The following is a 15921-nucleotide window of genomic DNA, read 5'->3' as shown; positions in this document are numbered from 1 at the left end:
TATTTCAGTTTTGTATTCTTATGCTTTTCGTCAGTGAAGATGTTTTCTTATTATTTGATCACATGCTTTTCTATGTGTTTTGGTTCACTTCATACATTGGCTTACTATAGATTGAATATTTTTGTCATCTTGCAGGCAAGAAGAGTGTTTATGGGTGTCTGAATAAAACCAGCTCACACAAGGTATTTATCAAATCAAAATAAACTTCTTTCGTTTCTTTTGAGAGTCTGTCTTTTGAAGAACACATCCTTGATTTCAAATAGCAACTTGTGGTTACAATAGTGTTAATGATCAATTTCACTGGTATACATATTATGTCCTAGAAAATTATGGTACCGTTTTGAGCCTCCATCTAATTCCATTCTTGATGAGGACCTATTTTGTCAATTCCGTGGTGATTGGAATTCTTATAGCAATGTAAAATGGTTGAACAAAATTCATTATAAATGGTGCAAAAGATAAATTGTATTAGGCCTTTAAGTATCATAGATGAATGTACTCAAGGAGTGTGAAATGCAGTCCATTGATCTTCACAAGGAGAATTTAGCATCCACTCTTTTGGAAATGATAAACTGTATTGGGCCTTAAATTATTTTTATTCCTAGTTGAAGCAGTGTGAAATGCAGTCCATTCATCTTCACAAGGAGAATTTAACAACTTCTCTTTCGGTAATGATTTTATTATCTCTATTTCAACATTACTAGGTGGAAGATACGTTATAGAAGCAAGTAGGATTGTTGCTCCTTTTAAGGGCTAGAAGTTACTCAAAATAACCTATGTGTTCCTCCACTACATTTACTAAAGATTCATGTCAATATCATGCCTTTATAATCTAATGTAGATGTTCTCTCATCTCTACTTTGTATTCCCAATAGCATCATATTTTAAATCATCTTTTAGTGAGGTATGTTCCCAATAGCATCATATTTTAAGACATATTTCAGTGACATTTGTTCAATTATGTTTCTGTTTAATCTTTGTTCCTAGTAGCCATTATTGTGAAGATATCAGATCTCTGTTGATTTGTAGACAGATATATAAATCTATTTAGTGCTCTGAAGCCCACTAACTATACCCAATGAACATTAATGAATAGGGGTTTCCTGTGGTAGAGAAAGAATGTTCGAATCTCAAATCATTTCTTCATGCTACCCCTTTTGTAGCCAGCACATGGAAAGTAGTTCAAGATTTAGGAAATACTTATTGCATCTATTGGAAGTGAACATTTAAATTCCTTGCAGCTATTAGCTCAAGACTATTGTAACTAATGTAACAATTCATAATCTATTCCATTACTTTGTATTTGAGTTTATCAATAAATCTGAAAGCACATGTCCATCTTAATTCTGTGAAAAGCACTATGTATTAGTCTAAAGGAAAAACTAAATACCCCTAGAGCTATATTCTATGTCACTATAATCTATCAGGCAGTAAAGATGCACAGACAACAAATGGTTGGGTTAATAAATTCCTGGAGGTCGGCCATTAGTCCTCTACCAGTACACATCTGCAAATTTTTTGACAAAATTTCTTCATAGTTATACTTCAACATCATATCACTTGATAAAGCTAGTACATTTATTTTTCCACGAGTATAGGCAGTCGCGAATGGACTAAGATTTATTGACATTTGTGGCTTCTTTTAAGCATCCAGTTTTAGCACCCAAAAACTTCATCCTCTCTGAGCCTGCCAAGTCAACCAAATGGAGATGTTAGTATAGTGTCTTGTTCAAAGATCCATTCTACAATTTTCTAGCGATACATTTGTTCAAAGTGTCATCTTCACGTTGTGTATTGTTGTGTTTCACTAGCCTGACATCAACTCAACATATCACCACTAATCTCACACGTTACATCATAAATAGAGGCCCCAAATTTTTTTAAAAATTGGGCTCCATCAGGATGGATTAGAGCTTGCTAAGCAACTTGCAATTTCTTCCGAATTATGGTCAATGCATCTTATTTTTGCATTTCTATTAAAACTAATTCAAAGGGAAATTGAATTCACATTAAACTGTCAAAAGAAATTATTATCTGTTAACCATATTTAGCATAGACATTTTTTCAGGAAATTAATTAGACGTGTGCTTAGAATTATGCTACTTGTATTTGTTTGAGTATGCTAATTGCATACTAAACTAAACATTTTTTATTTATTTTCTGAAATCTCTAATATGATTTATCAGGAGTGCCTTTGAAGATTATGAAAAGGAAAGAATTTCTCGTGGCTCTGTCATTTCTAAAAAATCCTAGTCCATCGGTGTTAGACTAACCGATGAATTCTTAAATTGGTTGTACACTGCTATTCCAGAAGGCTAAATATTGTAAGTGTTTACATTGTGACGAGTTCCTTTTATCTAAGTTGCTATTTTTTTCCTATAGAAAAGCTCTCCTTTTCAATAAATAGGATTTACAGACTTACTAGCCATTAGATATTTTGTGTTTCTATTTTTCTGTGTCAATCAAATTAGACAAATTGAGCTTCTGACTCAACCAAAATAAAATATTCTCAAGAATTTCTTATTTGGGAACCATAAATCTATTTTCTAGTGGTTTCAGGTCTGATGGAAAGTACAAGAAAAGGTCAAAGTTAAGCAACCATTTCTTGCATGGTAAGTAAAACATATCATGTTTTCTTCTAATTCATGGACATACTATTGGCTCTAACTGTTGGTCTATTTTTTATCATCTTGGAACTACAGGTAGTATGCAGCAACATACTTCAAATTAGATGGGTATGGTATAATAAAAGTTTGAGCATTTGTTATGAAGATGAGCTATTTAAAGCTACAAGCTTTGCCCCTTGGTTTTACCTATAAAAGAATAGAATGAAATAATAACCATGGGGCGCATTACCACAACCACCAGAAGAGAAAGACATTCTTCATTGTCTGGTCAGTTCTTTTGCATTTCATTGATTTTTCTTATGTGAATGCATTTCATACGTAAATATGGTGTATTAGTTGATATTTGAAACAATAAGTTTCAAGATCCAAAATAAGGTGAGTATTGAAGTATATGGCATTAAAATTTCTGCTAAATGGATGGTAATTTTTTCCCTCTAATCAATTTCATGAAGTCAAAAAACATTTGAGATTGTACCATGGCTTTGATCACAATTTTTTACTCTATTGTATATCTAATTTGTTTTCCTTTATCCATTAAATTATAGGCATTATATTTTTATGTCCATCTTCAACATCTAAATATGGTGAATATTTTAATGATATCATCAGGTCTTCTATTGCATTCCATATCAAGGCAAAGATGTTTTATGCTACCTCCAAAGACATACTTAAAAGGAGCTTGATGGTGTTCACCATGAGTTGTAGGCCACAAAACTCACTGAGATGGGCATTCACGTCATTAGGAACTGATATCTAAAGAAGATCTTTCCTTATGGTTATCTTCATAAAATATGTATTTAACGCAAGGATTGTTTGTACTACACCATTAAACATGGTGGATGTGTAATATGATGTTTGGGTCAGCTTGGCTACTTCACTATGAGGCTATAGAGTTAAGGACAAAGATGTTTTATGCCCTCGAAAGAAATACTTTGAAGGGAGCTTGATGGTGTTAACTATGAGTTGCAACCCACAAATCCCACTGAGATATTTCCTTATGGTTTTATGGTTTTGTTCATAAAAATATGTATTTAAAATAAGGATCTTTTTAACTACACCATTAAACTTTGTGGATGTGTAATATGGTGTTTGTGTAAGTCTAGCTACTTCATTACGAGGCTATAGAGTTGAAGGAACTCAATGTTATTATTCAATGATGGATATGGCATATCTACAATGTGTTTTATTGGTTGCAGTGGACCAGCTCCCACATCATTTTGTAAGAAAAAAACATTGGAATAAATTAATTAATATGATTTTTCTTCACAGGTTAATTTGTTATGCTACTTTGTTGAGTTTCTTATATGAGATATTGAAAATAATTATAGTGCATATTTGTACTATTATTTTCTGTAAACATTAGATGTTGAAATTGGAAGAAAAAAATATTAATTTAAAAAATATTTTTAATAATGTCTATTAGAGACAATAGTTGGATGTAAACACTATTGTCCCTCTAAAGACACTAGTTGGGATTAAAGTAAATTGTCTCTAAAGAGACAAAATTACTTTTGTTTCATATTGTCTTATAGCGACAATACTTTAAGACATAATTTAAGACACTCGGTTAAAGACAAGATGTGAGACGGTATACAACTTTTGTATTGTCGTAGATTAAGACAATTGGTTAAGGAATTGTCTAAAAAAATGTCTTTATACCCCCCCATGTAGTAGTGATATTACTAATTCTTAGTATTAAATCTATATAAATTTAATGAATAACTAGTGCTTAATTAGGGCCACATACAGAAGTCCCTGTAGAATCTGTGGTGGAAATGTGAGCATAAAGAGGCATATTTGGGTTGGAAAACATGAGAGGCTTTGAAGAGTTGAGGATGCAAGCAACATCATAGCCACCTCGGAATACAACAAACTCAATGTGTGTGCGGATGTTTACAATGTGAAATGATAAGGACCCACTGCAAGTCTCTACCGTACAAACATCTCCTGTTTTCTTCTCACACCTGCTTTTATTGCATGATAGATAGGAAGGGTCGTTCTTCATGAACTGGGACTGTAACAACCATACAATTCATTTATTTAAAAATCAACCAGCTCCCCTTTCCCTAAAACTGTATAGAGACAGGTTAATCTCCCTCTAAAATGTACTAAAGAGAAAATAAAGTCAAAACTTTCTTTTTTCAAATCATGGTAAATTTTTTCTAAATTTTTTTGTTGTTTACAACTACAAACTATGTAGATCATGAAGATCAAAACTTGAAATTTTCAGAAAAATTCATGATGTTTTCTATTTTTTTGGAAATTGGTCAACTGTACAGTTTGGATGGTTGTAACAAGGAATGATTTGAACTATAAGGCTGCTTTAATCAGAGTGTTTATCTTGGGAATGATGTAGACCAACTAAATTTTAATCATAATAAAAGGTGAAAAAGATATGATTTGAAAATATATTATTTATAAATTATTACTTTAAAAAAAATTATGTGATTAAATCTCCATATTGGAACACAACACCTCTCCAATGAGAGACTCACAATTTACTGATGCATTGTAAGCTCTTGCCTATTTATAAATTAAAATTTAAAAGTGTTATTAAGTCTAGTTTCTTAGAGACTTTATTGAACAATTAAATGAAGTAAAAATTTAAAATAGTTTAAGTAGAATCTAACAGTTTATGTCTTATTTTGCAAGAGGATCTTATTAATGTGATTTAAACTGAATCATCTAATGGAGTCAAATTCTCTATTTTGTAGTTCAAGACAAATTCATTGGATCATTTCAAACCACGGTGACTTTTCTAGTAAGATCTATCTATTAATTATGTGATTCAAGAAGGGCCACCTATCCAAATCAAAGCTTATAATATATTTAAATCTTATCTAATGACTCTTATGAAACTGCACTTACTTTTAACATAGAACTCATTTAATTATACGATTTTAGTTCACCACTCATATAAATCAAAATTTAGATGATTTTATTTAAATGAATCCATTCAAACAATTAGTACAACCCTCAAAATACAACATATATACTATTGAACCAATAGATAAATATAGTTTAATATTAGACCTGCCCATTTTATACAATTTATAATTTATAAATTTAACATCACAATTCTAGAAGTTAATAAATTCCTAAATGGGCATCTTAATAGAGCGGCAATTAATCAAGAGTCAATAAAATATTGTCAATTTTTTAAATTTTTTTTCCGAAGTGAGTCAATTCAACATTTTCAAATAAATTGAACTAAAAATGAAGATATGATTCAACTAATGAGAAAAAATAAAATAATATTAAACTAGGATATTGAGGTTACCTTCACAGGGTAATGGCATAAAAGAGGATGGGATGCCACATCTCCTGTTTCCACATAGAGCACGTCATTCAGAGGACAATCCGTTACTCTGTTTCACATTATTAATTCTCTATCGTCAGAACAAAAGAATATCCACAATATACCAAGAGCTATTCTCTCTAAGATGCTTACTGAAAAAGATGTCTATAAGAGTTGTATAAATCAGACAAATTCAGAAATAGACATTTCGAAAATGATATCATTCTCAACCAACGGAAATGAGACGATCACCTTAAAAATGGTATGCCAAACAAAATTGCTTTACTTTCAAATGTTTCTTCTTAATGGAGTTTAGTTTGTGTCGTGTGATGACCCATTAAATTATGGTTTCTACTCTTTCCAGACTCATCTTAAATTAAATTGTAGTCTCTTTTGTAGGTGTCTTTCTTTGATGAAGCGCGGACGGAAAGCCCACTTGATCATCAATGGTGGGAGCAAACACCTCTTTAAAACCATTGTTGGTAACTAAATCACCAATCACTTGATCATCATGAATACAAAAGCAATGTAATTGCAAATTTGGAATCCCTACCAGTTCATAGTAGGCATAGCCACCTTGAAAAAGTAGATGAATCGATGCCTACAGATCCGATATTACTGTAGATTAAATGTGAACCTCGACCTGCCCGACAATATCTAAATTCATTAGAAATCCACGGACTGAGAGTGGATTTCAATGCAGCGAGATTTCTACTTATCCTAAAAGAAAATCGAGATCAGAGACTTCTTGAATTTTAGATGGATTTGATTCTAACTAAGCAATTTACAGAGTTTCCTACCATAATTTCATAGTACTCTTGTAGCATAAAATGACACTTGTTGCCCTTCTGGTATAGTAGTGAAAAAGGCAAAAACTCAAAAATATTAATAAATGATACTTGGGTATTGACTGTTTTTCGCCTGCCAATTGCGTTTGCCTGAAAGTCTGCCGACTAAGTTGAAATATGGTTGACATCTTCTGTTAATAAATTGGATATCTGTTTGAATGATAATAACTGTTAACAAGAGCAGAAATATATAATCTTTAACACGGCTATTGATAAAAAGAAGCATACTTGGCATTTGCAGGCGAAATTAAGGCGACCCAATCATCATCTTTGGGATTCAACATGCCATTGATTGTCACTGTAACAAATTCCTCATCAAGGAGAGGCCCCTGCGTGCTCAAATTTATATGTAAATATGGATTTTGTTCCCCACACTGACGTAAACTCCTTCTGTTAATACATCTGAATCCTTCTCTGCAATACTCGTTCTCACTAGATTTGCTCAACGTTGTATTAAATACTATGGATGATCCGCTGCATTGTTGAATTATATCACAACATATAAATAGGAGAGCTATTGAAATTACACGGGCAAATGAATACCCGTGAGAAATGAATAATCTCTCAAAGCAAGCTGCCATGGCTGCTCAAGGTTTTGATTTCTCTTCTGCGGAGTGATGGGAAAATTTAAAATAGATCATAAAAAATTCAATTGTTTTCTTACACAATGGCTCTGTTGTTGTTATATAATGTAGGGGCTGGCTTGAAAAACCAAGTGGTCTTACGTCTATGTAATGTTGAGAGTTACGTGTTGGTTTTCAACAGCTCTTGTCATAACCTTTTCACATTGAGCAAACCTTGTATAAGATTCGTTTCTCCGGAAGCTTTTGGATCACTCCTTTCAACTATATATAATATATTTTTCATAGCTTTTTCTAACAGATTGTCATATAGATTTTTTCTAGAACACACATTTATTATTATATACAGGTTGACATCTTTATATTTATATAATAGATTATGACAATAAACAGTAAATTTTGAAATTATAATTGTCTTTGAATTGTGTAATTATGTGGTCTTGTTTATCATATTTATAAAGTAATTTATATGTCAAATATGATCTAAGAACATTTCTTGACTATGTAGACATGTGTAAGAGTTTTGGTCATCAAAGTCATCATTGAAATGTCACACCTAAATGACAAGCACATCTAGAAGTTTCAAGCTTATCACATACCATCATCATCTTAAATTCCTTTCAAACAATTGAACTATAACCACAGGGTAATTATATCAATTCTATATTTTGTATTAAAAAAAAAAAAGTTCTTTAAAATCATTCATATGTAAAACCGATACTCAAGAGCATCTCTTGACTAGAAGCAAACGTGTAAGAGTATTGTTGGAAAACCATCATCCACATATCACACTTGAAAGAAAGGAACAAGTCAAAAAGTTTAAACCTTGTCACATATCATCATCCTCTTTAATTGTTTCAACTAATTGAACTATAACCCATTGATTATTTTAGTAATTTTATATTTTATTATAGAAGAATTATAAATAATTCTATTTTTATTATGAAAAAAAAACATTTGATCATTGAACAAAATAATTTTAAATAATAACCTCACATAAGGAAAAGAAAAACATAAGAAACATAAACATAATCTTACCATTAATTTAATCAACCAAATAATAAATTACTAATAAAGATTTTCTAACATTTATCTACATTTAAAGTGTTATATATTTATTTCAATTATTGTAATTTATAAACATCAAGATGTGTTTATTTAATTTTTGTATTAACATTTTTAATCATCAACAAAGTCGAAACAACATTGAAGCATAGCTCTGCAACTCTACTTTGCTTGTTAATGGTTGTTAATGGTGGTTTTTATGTGAGATGAGTTGGTACCCCTTGCCCAGGCGGTTCACCTAGACTTATGGCTGGCTATGTCAAAAGGGACTTTCTTGGATGTCACGTGTACCTGTGGTGGACAGGAGTTGATTTCTCCTACTTCATCAAATGTGACAAATCATCTAGCATTTATGCAATCTTCTACACCCAAGGTTACTGGGATAGAACCGGGTGCGATGGATGCTAAACTAAGCTAGAAAGGCATGCTGGTGGGAATAGATTTTGGACCCACATCTAAGGTTACTAACACTATCTTGCATGGAGAGTTTGGGCCAAAGATTTCATTTCCAAATATGGTTGTGGAAAATGTGTCCAAAAGATTTTCACTAAGTCTTGTGGGAAGATTTCTTGGTTATAGACCTACCATATAGATGGTTAGGAAATTAGTCTCTAATAGGTGGAAGTTAAGAGGATCAGTTATGGTGGAGGCAATGTTCCTTTTTAAATTCACAAATGAAAAGGATAGAAACTGGGTATTGGCAGGTTCCTAGAGATTGGGGATATACAATCTAGTCATGGCCAAATGGAAGCATGGCTTTAATCCTAGTGTTGATTTGCAGAGAATGGCCCTAGTTTGGTTCCACCTCCCATGCTTTCCATTGGAATTCTTGGATGATAAGGTCTTCCAATGGATCAGAGATTAATTTGGTCACTTCATTAAGGTGGATGCAACTACCCAAAATAGGTCTTTGTTAGGATTTTCCAAATTCTATGTGAATGTTGTAGTTAATAATATGCTTTGAAGTTGTATTATTCTGAATTCAAAATGGGGAATTTGGAGACAAGATATCAATTATGAGAATGTAGACTTATATTGCCAAAGATGTAGATAGTATGGACATGTGGTCTCTTAATGAAAAATGGGTTTCAGAAAAAGGGATGATAAAGAGATGGAACCCACAAAATAACTGGATGTCCCAGATGTGTGTCTTGGTGGATCTATGGTGACATCCTAGGACCAAACCCCATGGAAGGGGGTTTTGGTGGGGCAAGTGAACCACAAGGGAGATAAGGACCAAATATATGTTTTAACAAGGATCTCTGTGACCTCTTATGGAGGGAGAATTTTAGAAGGAGTTTGATGAGGCGAGATTGCCCTAGGTTGGTAAGATAGTCAACAATATTCTATGCAAGCCCTTAGAGGCAAGTGGGTTTCACACATAGAGGTTGTAGGGGAAAGGATGACCCACAATGCCGAGATATCATTGTCTCGGATTACTTAGAAAAAAGTGACACAAGCCCAACCAGAGGATGGTTGGGTAAGGATGAATGCGTCAAAGAAGAAGGATGGGTCAAGTTGCTCCTCACTATGTGGCACTCTTATGATTAAGCTCCCATGTATTGAGCTTCAAATAGCCTCTGAGTTGAGCTCTATGCCCTCAAGATGAGGGACCCCTTTGTGGATGGAAGGGAGTTGGTAGGAACCCAAACAAAAGAGGTATGATCAACCTAAGGTAGATGTGGGCTTATAAACAAGGATTTGTAGGCCCCTAACAAGAGTCACAAGAACCAAGGCTACTTCTCAGAACATAGTTAATGGGTCACATAAGACCTTGGAAAATACCCAAAGAGGTAAGAAATGAAATTAATCTCTTGGAATATTAGGGGTTTTAATAGTTCAATAAAATAATTTGTTTTGAAATCTATGATCAAGTATCATAAGGTAGATATAGTTCTCATTTAGGAGGTTAAGATGAATAATTAGAACTTTGAAAAAATGGCCAACTATTTGTGGCTAGGGGAAAAAATATGCCTATAGTGAAGCGACTAGTGCTTTTGGGGGGATTGCTACTATGTGGAACTCAAAAAAACTTGAAGTAGTGGAGCTCCATTATCACATCCACTTTGTGGTAGTTACCTTAAATGAGGAAGGTCAAACCTAGGTTCTTTTGAACTTCTATGCTTCGAACACTAGGTGTGGGACACCTTCAGCTCTGGGGTGAAGCCTCTAATTATATGAAGAAATGGAAGGATTTGCCCATTTCATGTGTGCGAGATATTTTAACACCTCTTATAACCGTTAGAGAAGATGGGTGGCCTAGATGATGTCTCAAAGAGTATGCAATATCTAGAGGGATTCTTGATTGCAAATAATGTCATAGATATTGAGCTATAGGGACTCCAATAAACCTGGTCTAATAATAGGATGGGAAGAAATCTTATTTAGGTAAGGCTTGATAGTGTGCTAATATTGGTAGGATGGGATATCTTACCTTTCACCTCCCTCCAAGAATTCACAAGGTTTGTCTCTAACCACTCAATACTTTTGTTCACTTGGCATTCTAATAATTGTCATAGGAAGAAACCTTTTTGATATGAAATCATTTGGCATTCGCATCCCTAGCTTAGAGACCCGATCAACTATTGGTGGAGCACAAGAATACAAGGATTGGATATGTATTGAATATAGTGAGGAAGAAGAGAGTTATAAGAAGATAACTTATCAAGAAAAAATGTCTTTGGAAATAGCTTCAAATAAAAAAACCTGAAATCAAAAGAAATCTGGAAGAATTACAAGGGAGGATGAAAGAAGATGACCTTTCAATGGCTAACCATGAAGAAAAGAAAGGATGGTGGAGGAGATGAAATATGGAAATTGGAAGAGAAGAAGTCTTCTCAAAGCAAAGATCTAGGGTTCAATGGTTACTAGAAGGAGATAGGAACATGACTTTTCTTCACAAATTGACCTCCAAGAACAAGAAGAGAAATACTATCTAGAAGCTGATCAATAAGGACAAAAAACAACTTCATGATGAGGAGGATCTAGAGAAGTGGACTACTAGCTATTCTCAAGAGATGTAAAATCCCCCTAATGTTCATGTTAATCCCCAAACCAAGTTTGACTTCCTTTTAGTTCTTCACTTGGTCATTGATAATGAGACTCATCAAGACTTTGTTAGGAAGGTGACTGAGGATGAAGTTAAGAAGGTGGTCTTTTCTATGGGTTCCTTTAAGGCCTTTGGAACAGATGGTTTCACCCTGACATTCTTCTAAGAGTTTTGGGAGATTATCAAGTATGATCTTGTCCATGCAGTGTGATACTATTAGAATGTTTAGAATAACTAAGAGGGGGGTGAGGTGAATTAGTTATCCAAGGTCTAGGTGTACCAATTGAACAAACAAATACTTAACCAACTTCAGCTCTTAACATTTGATAGCTTGGTCTTTATAGTTAACTTTAAGTAACATCAACTAGTAGTTCACTGTCCTAAATATAAAAGACTTCAAAATGTAGAAATAAATTGTAAAACATCACAACAAACATCCACACAAGTTTGACACTAGTATTTAACATGGAAACCCAATTTGGAGAAAACCGCCAATAAAATGCCACCAATTTTCACTCTTCTCAAGTGAGCTCTATTAGGAGCCAACCCTATTAAAGGCTACAAAGCACACTATTAAACATGACCTTGTTAGAGGATTTAATCACCCTATTAAAAGTGGCCTTGTTAGAGGACTTTAAAACATTCCATTAGATTCCACCTTGATTACAGGATTTACATATGTCTATTAGATCAACCTTGACTAAAGGATTTCAAATACTGTTTACAATGGTTAGAAAGTAACGACAAGTTTTGATATGTCAAGTACAACTCAATTTTCATATACAAATCTTAGTTTGTCCCATAAGCCAATTCATTGTTTGGCCTCCATTATCATCTCGGTCTCTAATTTTCTTGGCAACCCTTTAAGCAATCACTCTTCACTTCTTCTTAACTCTTATTGTCTTTCTACTTTGATTCTCTAGTTATATAATATTAGCAAATGCTTCAACCTTCAACACCCTTCTCATCATTGGTAAGTTGGGCCCTTGTACCTCCTTAAATAGGCAATTATGATATTTTACCACTTAAATCCTACTATAGATCTTAGGGTTACACATAATCCACTAAAAGTAGTTTGCACTCTAGGAAAATCTCTACCCTATTTTAACCTTACTTATGCCATTTCCAATATTCCAAGAAGAGTCTCTCTGGTAAAATTTTCAGTACATGGTATCACTTGCTCAATCATCTACGATGTCTACTTGAATGGTGGTGTCAAGGTTTTCAAGATCTTCCATATAATCTCATCTTCATCTTTGGATCCATTAGAAGATGTAATTCTTGCAACAATCTTTGATATTTACTAGGTATAACTTCTTACTAATTCATCTTCCATCAAAGTAGATTCCAAAGCTTTCCAAATTTCATGAGATAAATCTAAGGATTTTACTTGGTCCTGTATTCATTTTTAGGAAGAGCTGAAAAAAGTGCTTCTCTAGCAAGCATCTTACACATATTAGATCTATTTTATCTTTACTACATTCATCAAGTTTTCTTTCTTCCATAATATTTTTTATATTCTTTGTCATTAGTCAATATTCTAGAACCTTGTATAGCAGACGTGTCTTTATCTTCTCTTTCCAACTGTCATAGTTAAATCCATCAAACTTAAGACTTTTTGATGCAAGGATACAAGGATTCAGAAATCACATAAATAAAATTCTATAACTTATCACAGAAATATAGCACATTTTGCAAATTTTTAGCTAAATCAACAAACTAGGATAGATTCAAACCTGCAAGCACCAAAATGGTCATAACTTCTACAAAACTTAATGAAATTCGACCAAACCAAAACCAAAAGAAAGCTAACTCAAATACCTTTGTGAAAATATAAGTTTCATGCCTATATCTTTTCATATGAATTTTTACTAATAGAAACAATAGTTGGATGTCTAGAAAATTATATAGAAAATTAACATAAGACTTGCAAAACAAAATTCTTTTCATTTCTATTCTTCTCAAAAAGATTTCCAACCATTCCAATCTGTATATCATGACCATTACATGATATTTTAATTTCTTTTAAATTCATCTAACTATTGGATACCTCCTATTACTCTTGACCTTCCATTTTACATCAACTTTACATATTGTCAAATTTTTGTGATAATATTTTATCACAAATTTCAAAACTTTTGCATTTTCTCATAAATGGAATTTTAAATTTATAAAACCCCTACTAACATATCAAAATATAATATATATGAAATTATTTTATGATGTTTTACCCTTTCAAGGGTTTATTTACATAATTTAACAATACTAGACAACTTTGACAATCTGTTACAAATTGATTCCAAGGCTTAACTTAGCCTTACATGTTGACTCAAATATATTGACAAATATTAACTTGAAATTTAAGAAAAAATATTACTGAGATATGTATGCTCTTGCACCATGCTCTCAACTTTCAAATCTTCCAAGTATATTGGAAAGGGGTAAAAAGAAAGCTTATCTTCATCTTCACTTTTGGTCTCTCAATCCTCTTGCTTAAGAATATGAACTTGTCATGAAAATATTTATGCCCTTTACAATCTGATTTCTCTATTACCTGCATTTAAAAGAAAATAGTGAAAAATTCATGGATAAAATCAATTTGATTAATATCAAATTCAATCATAAATATTGCATATTTTCTCTCAAGTCTTCTTGGGAACTTTTCACATTTGTCTTTACTTTCACCATAAATTTGATCACTCTCTACTCTTTGCTCATTCATAACCTTGATTTCTTCTTTTTCAATAGAAATCTCATCATGAGATTCATCAGCAATGGTACCATCCTTTTTCTCTTCAACCACAACCATATTACCAATACTAGTATTTTCTTGTGTAGGTTCCACAATGACTAAGGAAGATTGTTTATCTTCTTTCACAATTTGGACAATAGGTTCATGATTTATCTCTTCCTCTTGAGCTGTAATCATCTCTCCCAATGCTTAAGTTTTCTCTTCCATATTATTTAACTTTATTTTCAAGTTCATTAATTCTTCCTTTATCTCCTTCACCTCTTCTTCTTTTCTCTTCCTTCTCTCTTCATTTTTCCTCTTCTTTTCTTCTTCTTCTTTCCTTTTATTTTCATATTCTTTCTTCTCCTTTTGTGAATCCTTATCCTACATATACTTCCTAAAAAATTTAAACCCTCCAAGAAATATTATATCTTCTTACCACATCTTTTCTTGCCTCACCTAGGTTTTCCTCTCTTTTCCACTACCTGATTTCTTGGCATCTAGGTTCTCTCTTCAACCTGCAAAATTCAAACATCAAACCCACATAATTTCCTTTCCCCAAATATTTTTTAGTCTAATACCAATTTGATGCAAGGATTCAAAAATCACATAATGAAAATTCCATAACTTATGATGGCAATATTAACAAACTATGACAAATTCAGACCTGCAGTCACCAAAATGGTCATAACTTCTAGAAAACTTAATGAAATTTGACAAAACCAAATAAAAAAGGAAGCTAACTCAAATAGCTTTCTTAAAATATAAGTTTCATGCTTGTATCTTTTCATATAAATTTATACCAATAGAAAAAATAGTCAAGTTTCTGGAAAATCATACAGAAAATTAACATAAGACTTGCAAAACAAAACTCTTTTCATTCCTATTCTTCTCAAAAGGATTTCCAACCATTCCAATCTTTAAATCATGACCATTACATGATATTTTAATTTATTTTAAATTTCTCTAACTATTGGATACCTCCTATGACTCGACCTTCCTTTTACATCAAATTTACATATTGTCAAATTTGTGTGACAATATTTTATCACATATTTGAAAATTTTTGTGTTTTCTCATAAATGACCTTCTAACTTTATAAAACCCCTACTAACATACCAAAATATAATATATATGAAATTTTATGACATTTTACCCTTCCATGGGTTTATTTACATAATTTGACCATACTAGACAACTTTGACAATCTATTACAAATTGTTTCCAAGGCTTAACTTAGCCTTACATGTTGACTCAAATATAAATTGACAAATATTAACTTGAAATTTAAGAAAAAATATTAATGACATATGTATTTCTTTTTGTCCATTTTTCTAGGTGCTCTTGTACCACTTTCTTTTCTAAAATGACCTGCCATTGATCTCCTTAAGTTGTCAAGATTTTCCTTCAAGGACTTGATGCTCTGGCACCAACTGTAAGAAAGTAAAGTCCACCAAGATAACTAAGAGGGGAGGGGGTGAATCAATTATCAGATTAATATAACTTTTATCGACCTTATTAAAGCTTAAGCATATGAAGAATATAATCAATAACCTTAAGAAGATACACATACAGAATAACATCATATATGTTAACTAGGGAAACCATTGATTAGAGGAAAAATCATGGTGGGGATGGTACCCAAAAAATGATGTACTAATAAAAAATTTCCTTGTAAGAAGATGGATTCTGTTAGGAGCAAATGAAATGCATTCAATACAT

At 32.5% G+C, this 15921-nt stretch overlaps 1 protein-coding gene across 1 annotated transcript in view; it reads right to left on the bottom strand.

Moving 5' to 3' along the window:
- Window positions 1-7382, bottom strand: part of LOC149529509 (putative inactive purple acid phosphatase 27) — a 39483-nt gene extending 32101 nt beyond the window's left edge. Inside the window, exons 1-3 of the mRNA XM_089809066.1 lie at window positions 7002-7382; window positions 5908-5995; window positions 4375-4641 (exon numbers count right to left, since the gene is read on the bottom strand). Coding sequence (XP_089665192.1) covers window positions 4375-4641; window positions 5908-5995; window positions 7002-7354 — 708 coding nt within the window. The 5' untranslated portion in view covers window positions 7355-7382. The remainder of the gene's footprint in view (window positions 1-4374; window positions 4642-5907; window positions 5996-7001) is intronic.
- Between the last annotated feature and the right edge of the window lie 8539 nt (window positions 7383-15921).

Source organism: Cupressus sempervirens, chromosome 11 (genome assembly GCF_028749045.1).
Source record: "Cupressus sempervirens isolate cs-2001-9-10 chromosome 11, ASM2874904v1, whole genome shotgun sequence".
Classification (NCBI taxonomy): domain Eukaryota; kingdom Viridiplantae; phylum Streptophyta; class Pinopsida; order Cupressales; family Cupressaceae; genus Cupressus; species Cupressus sempervirens.
This window is presented reverse-complemented; position numbering and strand designations above follow the sequence as displayed.